A 7913-nucleotide genomic window follows, 5' to 3' on the forward strand; every position below is an offset into this window, starting at 1 on the left:
ACATTGTTTGTACCTTTTTATTTGTGTCAAAATGTATTCAAAATGCAAATTTTAGGTTTTTAATTCAGAGAGAACTGATACTATTCAAACAATGAAGCTTTAACTATTTTGGCCTTTTTGCTTAACATTTCAGTAGTTTAGACAATTGTAGCCATATATAAATTTGAGGTATTGCAAAACCTAATTTTATTAATTTATTATCAACAGGGCATGATCCTGGGGGTGCTGGCGGAACAGTCCTTGCCTTTTACAATGGCTCCAGTACATAGAGATGTCCAGTGCCCTGGTGTCCGACCCAAAAGACAGAAGTGCTCACTCACACATGTTTAGACAGATTTGAGAACAATATTTGAGAGAAATTGGTATTTTTATGTATATAGAAAATGTTTTGGATATTTGAGCTCACCTCATGAAAATTGGGAGAAAAAACAAAAGTGTTGTGTTTTATATTTTTGTTCAGTATATTTTATCAGTCCCAAAACCAACAACCTTCATATTAACACACCTGTTTAGAAGAACCACCCACTAATCAGCTTCACTCTTACCACTCCACACAGACCTAAGAACTGTCAAAAAGAATGTCTAGACATCAGTCAGGGGAATGAAACTCAATCCAAAACTGTCGACCTAAACAGATTCACAAACACCAGTAAGAGGAACCATTAAGTAGCATACATTTGTATATTTTAATGTCCCACTAAGCTCCAATATTCTGGGTTGACAACTGACACATGCTACTGATCTACTGTAGGAGACCAGTAGCATGTGTCAGAACTACATTTTTCGTCGTAAACACGAGGAAAAATGGTTAACAGCCGATGCTGGGCCACATGTAACACATCACCTCTATCCCGTCCATTCACTCGTTTCCATTTGTGGCTTCTTCCCCCTTTGTATTTACAGACATTCAGTTTTGCAGGTGCATACACCTCAGTACACTTCACACAAGAACGAAATACAAATCCATGCTTCAGTCAGCTGCAGGTTCATATTCACATTTACATCAATATGTATAAAACCACATACATCAAACAATCAAACATTGTAAAGCAGATAAACTTTGTTTGTACGTAGCCTCATACAATTTCTTCAGGGTGGTAAAACAAAATCGAGGTGAGTTAAAAATGTGCGTGCAGTGTCACATCTTATTACATTTTATTACACATGACTTCTCTACCGGTGTCTTGAAAAATAAAATACACACTAATAATAATTTTCTAAGAACTGCTAAGAAATAGTTTTGAGTGTGGGATTAAAAACGCAGATGCCACATGGGAGCATCATAGGGATTTCTTTGTTCAACAGGTATGTGGTCCAAAACAGTTTTCAGGATTGTCGTCTCTCTTTGTTGTGCCTTCTCCTGCCCCCTGAACTTCCTCAGAGGCTTCTAGAGAAGACGTACATCCTGATGCAACATGGGAATCATAGTCCAAGAAGAACATGGGGCTTTGTTGAGTGACAGCTGGGCTTACTGGTGAGTCACCAAGTGGACAGGTGAGCAGGGAAAGCTGCAGCTGGTCGATGGTGCTGGTGGGAAAGTGTTGATCATCTGCAACAAAGGTTGGGGGAGAGGAGCTGGTTGCCACATTGGGACTGCTTTGTGGACCAGATGGTGAACTAAAGGTAGAATCTTCAGCAGACAGAGAACGCCTCAGCTTGGCCCGTGCATTCTGAAACCACACCTGGAAAACAGCGTAGCGTCACAGGTTAAAATTCATGGAAAATATCTGAGGCAAGCAGGGATGATTACATCATCACCAGCACCCTCAGTTTACACAGGCAACACATGATGATACAGATAATGAAAATTTGAGTACAATGGTTAGAATATTTTCATGCATTGAAAGGTGCATGAATGCAGATCAGCCCACAGTTCATCCCTTTAAGGTTAGCAGTGGAACAGACACTTGAGCTGCAGAAAAAACATCTCGCACAGCTCCAAGGCAAACAAGAGTCTTTTCAAATTGAGTTTTTTCAGCCACATCTTTCTGATTTCCTCATCCTTTGGTCGGCATTGGAAACTCTTAGTCTGGCTGCATGTTAAAAACATTGCTGTTGTAGCCGTAGATTTAATGTTGTCTGGTTGTTGGTACAACCGCGAATAGCGCAACATGTTCCTGAGCTGCACAAGGACATTTTTAAAATGCTACGGGAGCTCAACGTTTAGAAAAGAAAACAAACAATTTCAAATAGACTGGTACGGGAAATAAAAACCGCAAGTAAACAATGGCTCACTGCTACTTCAGGTGTCTCACAGGAAGTTGCACCCATAATCGCTTCTACAGCAGCGTCCCCAGGAATAAGGTGGATAGACAACTGCTAAGGGTGCTGTCCATCCAGGAGGGGGTGCCACAAATAAGGGAAAAAAGTAAAGTCAACTTTCACTGTTCTTATATTAAAACTAGTCGATACAGTTTCCCTATTAGTATAAAATAAAAGCCCATATTGAATTAACTACATAGCAAAACACATTAAATAAGAATGGTGATAATGAGAATGTAGCAAGCTGTAAGAAAAAACAAAGGTTAAGCTAGTACATTTGTCTTTTTTGCATTCTGCCAAACAGAGTTATCTTTACACACAACAACATGGAGACAATGGGGGAAGTCAGCAAATACACTACACTTTACACTTATTGTATCAACAGCACTAACAACACTGTGAAGCCAACATGAACCACAATAAAAACACTTAAAACCCTTAACTCCCACAATGCATTCCAGCACAACAATTTACATGCTTAGTGACCGGCCAATAGTTTCTTCGTTGCCTCCCCTTGAAAGTGTCTGATGAGCTTTTCCAGGTCATTATGTCAATGTGACATAACAACATCAAACAGCACAAACTGTCTGATGCCCAGGGGAGAAAAAAAAAGAAATGAAGAGCAGGGAAAAGCGGGTCCAAGACAAAGGTACAGTAAAAATAATGAAGCCACTATGACTGTAAATTGATGTGCTGCAATGCATTATGGGAGTTCGGTACCTCAGTGTAACATGTAGTGTGTTTTATGATTTCCACCATTATCTCTGTCACGTTGCGTAAAAAGATAATAGGCAAAAGCTTTGTTTTTAGGGTTTTTTTTTTTTTACACAGCACCATTGGGGGCACCATTAAAAATCTTGGCTACAGCACCAAATCGGTTAGGGCCAGCACTGCAAGAAGGAGAGTGAGGAAAGCCACCAAGACACACAGACAACCCAAACAAAGTTACAGGCTTATGTGGCTGTGATTGGAGAAATTGTGCACAGTGCAAATTTTGCATTTTGCACTATGTATCTCACTTGTTTCATTTTAATTCCAATATGGGAGCATGCAGAGCCCAAATCATGAAACTTGGGTCAGTGTCCAAATATTTCTGGGCCTAACTGCACAGTGCTGTGAAAAAGTTAGTGTCCTCTTGAGCACTAACTTTAATGGAGTAAATATGGACTGTATTTACTCCATTTAAGCACCCCCATTAACACCCTCCCCCACATTAAATCCCTTACTGATTTTATTCACGCACACACACACACACACACACACACACTGCATCCAGAAAGTAGTCACAGGGCTTCACTTTTTCCACATTTTGTTTTGTTACAGACTTGATCCAAAATGGACTAAATTCATTTTTAACTCAAAATTCTACTCAAAACACCCCATAAACGCAACATGATTTTTTTTTCTCAAATTTATAAAAAATGAAAACTAAGAAATCACATAAGTAAGATATCATCATTTGCTCAATATGTTGTTGATGTACCTTTGGCAGCAATTACAGCCTCAAGTCTTCTTGAATATGATGCCACATGTTTGTATTCACAGTCTTTGCCATGAAGCTCTAAATTGAGCTCAGGTGCATCCTGTTTCCACTGATCATCCTTGAGATGTTTCTACAGCTTAACTGGAGTCCATGGAGTAAATTCAGTTGATTGGACATGATTTGGAAAGACACACACCTGTCTACAGTCGCTTTTCTACTTCACAAAAGTAGCACTACTCAGCTCGACTCTACTCGTGTTTTGTTTTGTTTTTTTTTGCTTTTCCAAGCCGATACTAAAATGTGACGTCAACAGGCTGCCGGCCACTGATTGGTCCGAGAATGTCGTGAGCGCGCCGACCGAGACGAGAATCAAAACCCGCCATTTTTAAATAGTCACAGTGGTGTTACAGCGACCGTCCTTTTCTTTCATTTCACAGTGAGTTTTTTTTACTTGCACAAAACCACACTGTGGTCTGTGGATGAGTTGTGGATGTTTCTGTGTTTGGTGGCGGAGGAGAGAATACAGAGAGGTGGATGAAGCGAACATATAAGGTCCCACAGCTGACACTGCATGTCAGAGCACAAACCAAATCAGTCAAAGGAATTGTCTGTAGACCTTCGAGACAAGACTGTCTCAAGGCACAAATCTGTGGAAGGGTACAGAAACATTTCTGCTGCTTGGAAGGTTCCAATGAGCACAGTAGCATGGTGTTGGCAGCATCATGCTGCAGGGATGTTTTTGTTTGTTTTTCCATTTATATAGCGCTAAATCACAACAAAGTTGCCTCAAGGTGCGTCACACAAGTAAGGTCTAACTTTACCAACCCCCAGAGCAAGCACACAGGTGACAGTGGTTTTTCAGAAGTAGAAGGAACTGGGAGACTAGTCAGGATTGAGGGAAAGATGAATGCAGCAATGTACAGAGACATCCTGGATGAAAACCTGCTCCAGAGCGCTCTCGACCTCAGACTGGGGCAACGGTTCATCTTTCAGCAGGACAAAGACCCTAAGCACTAGGCATGTGGAGATTAATCGATACAAATCAGTATTGAGATATAAACGTGCGCGATGCGAGTGCATTGATTCAATTGACGGGTGAAATTGTGATGGATCACTCGCTGCCTGCTAGCATCAATTTTTTTCTGATGCACATTGAATGCACCACAGACTGAAGCCAGAAAGTAGATTTCTACCACAACAAAAATGATGACATCAATAGCCTTTTGCTTAATGATTCCCTTATCGGTCCTTCCGTTCGGGATAACGGAGCAGCCGTTGTTTTTGAGGGTGTTTATCGAGAAATGACCATTTCACTATGTTGATTGTGGACTACAGTGGGGCTGCTTGAAGCTTGAAGCAACGAAGCAGCACTTTGACCCACTGTTCGCTGGTTCTCTGCTTCACTTCCAGCGGCAGGTCCGCAATTTCTTCATCAACCCCTCTCAAAACCATTTAAAGATGTCAACTGTGAGTCACTTTTATGTGGACTAAAGTCATGAACTGGGACTCTTGTCCTGTTGCGTGCGTTTTACGCGATGGTTCTCTGGCATGAGCACCAGTCGGTGTGTAAACTGAAGTTGTCCATCAGGTAAAGGAAATAATAATAATAATAATATCCTAATTGCGCAACTCCAAAGGGTCGTGCAGATTTGATTAGAATTAATAACTTCAGAGCGAATTGCTGTTTTAAATCAAATGACACCTCTTTCCAAACATTATAATAACAATAACAATAAACTACAACTGACCAAACCCAATTTTTTCCTAAAATGATACATCTTCCGTTTTTTTATGAATTCCATCCTGATGTGCAGCGCAGCCTACTGAAGAGCTCAGTTCAGAGTCTATGGAGTTACATTTGTGTCATTAATATCTGAAATGAAATGCTTTTGTCAGAAACTACAGATCATTTCTATTTCTGTCCAGAGATCATGGATCCATCATGTACATCAAGGATCCAGTGAACATGTACAGATTCTACTGATTTTTATTTATGTCCAGAGATCAAGGGTCCAGTGACCAATTTCATATTTATTTACTTTAAGACTCAATAAATGTTGTTGACATAGAAAACCTGTAAAAGCCTACTTTTAGTACACCAAAAATTCACAAGAGGTATTGATAAGGGAATTGATAAAGAATCGGGTCGATAAACAGAATCGATAATGTCATCGATGTTGATAAAATCTTATCAATAACCATCATTAATCGTATCACATTAGGAGGAATTGAATCGCCATCAAATACATATCAAATTGCATCGAATCATCAGTATCTTCATATATCGCTATATGATACATATAGCGATACATAGTGCATTGCGGTGCGTATTGAATCGTTGTCAGTGATGAGATTCATATGCCTACTAAGCACACAGGCAAAATATCAAAGGCTTCAGGAAACTCCGTGAATGTCCTTGAGTGGTCCAGCCAGAGCCCAGACCTGAATCTGACTGAACGTCTCTGGAGAGATCTGAAAATGTCTGTGCACCGACGCTCTCCATCCAACCTGCTGGAGCTTGAGAGATGCTGCAAACTGGAATGGACAAAACTGTCCAAAGATAGGTGCACCAAGCTTGTGGCGTCATATTCAAGAACACTTGAGGCTGTAATTGCTGTCAAAGGTGCATCAACAAAGTATTGAGCAAAGGGTGTGAATACTTATGTACCTATGGTTTCTTAGTTTTTTATTTTTAATAAATTTGCAAAATTGAAAAAAACAATTTTTTTTTCATGTTGTGATTATGGGGTGTTGTGAGTAGAGGTTTGAGGGAAGAAAAATATTTGCTCCATTTTGGAATAAGGCTGTAACATAACACAATGTGGAAAAAGTGAAGCGCTGTGAATACTTTCCAGTTGCACCGTAAAGCTGTAACTGGTGATGCAACAGGCTAAGTTTCGCTCTCTACAGTCTCTCAGTCACATCCATATTTTCTGTGGATGAACGCTAGAACGCTTTATGTGTTTTCATGGGTGACTTGGTAGCTTTCCTCATCAATTTCCTTCTTGCACAGACTAATAGTAGCAGTAGTAGTAGAACCTGACGGGGCTGTTTGGATGCAATTACTGTACCATCAATTTAAAGCTCACAGTCTGAACAGTGACCTTATGTTCCGTGTTTGCTTTCAACTGTAATGTTGCCATGACAGCTGAAATTTTCTAAATGTTGATGTCCACATATTTATTAAAATATGTTTTTAAATGTATCCATTATTATGTTCATCACCAGCTGACCTGAAACTGTCAGTGCATGGATGCACTGCACTCATGCTTAAAATACTGAATGACTGATTTTTTTTTTTTTTTTAAGTTACCCCATCTAAGAAAAATAAATAAATAAATTGACTTTACTAATGTAATGTGATGTGACCAATCGCAGCACGTTGTGAGATCCAGTTGTCACCACACTCTCACCTGCAACACTCGCTTGGGCAGACCAGTTTTATGAGCAAGGCATGTCCAGTCTTTTCCATCAGGGTTGTGCTTCCGGGCAAAGTAAGATTCCAGCATCCTAACTTGCTCACTGCGGAAACACGTCCTGATGCGCTTTGTTCTCCGGCGAGCCTGCTCTCCTGCGATTCTGTCATCCAGTATGGGCTCTGGACTGTTCAAAGACACCTCTCCTTCTCCTGAGATCTGACTGTGAGCTGTCTCAAGGTTCACTTCATGCCGTCATACAAGGAAATAAGATGCAGAAGTTGAGACACAGAAAGACCTTCTCAGATAACCAGATTTTTATATTCACAGCCCAATGCACAATTCTACAAAAACAACAAATTGAGTGCATTATCGTGATGTAGTGAGATGTACCATTTACAAGCATGGGCACATGTGCACATGAGCACGTGTGTTCACTGAAACAAAGATGTGACACATACTGAAGACAACGTGACTGACTGAATGGGTTGTACACATCACCCAAAAAGTATCACCACAGGGCTCATCTACGGGAGCACATTGGATGGACTCTAAATGTTGTTGGCAGGTGCTGTGCTTCTGTCTCAAAGCTCATTATCTGTCTACGTTTGCTCCAGAAACTAAATCAATGGAGCGCTTTATAAAAATTCACTCACTGGGATGAAGTGCTCCAGGCACCAGGCCTGTGTTTTTATGCCAGAAGTGATTTTTTAATATGGAAACATTTTTAGATTAAAGCTCTAGTTGGATTC

The 7913-nt window shown here is 40.3% G+C and overlaps 1 protein-coding gene across 1 annotated transcript; it reads right to left on the reverse strand.

The window, feature by feature from the left end:
- Positions 1–1281: 1281 nt before the first annotated feature.
- Positions 1282–7515, reverse strand: LOC117501856 (LIM/homeobox protein Lhx2-like). Its single transcript, XM_034160821.1, has 2 exons — positions 7159–7515; positions 1282–1682 (listed from the first exon to the last, which is right to left on the reverse strand). The coding sequence occupies exons 1-2, from the start codon at positions 7252–7254 to the stop codon at positions 1299–1301; spliced, it is 480 nt and encodes a 159-aa protein (XP_034016712.1). The 5' UTR covers positions 7255–7515; the 3' UTR covers positions 1282–1298.
- Positions 7516–7913: the final 398 nt, after the last annotated feature.

The sequence above is a fragment of the Thalassophryne amazonica genome, chromosome 2 (assembly GCF_902500255.1).
Source record: "Thalassophryne amazonica chromosome 2, fThaAma1.1, whole genome shotgun sequence".
Lineage (NCBI taxonomy): Eukaryota > Metazoa > Chordata > Actinopteri > Batrachoidiformes > Batrachoididae > Thalassophryne > Thalassophryne amazonica.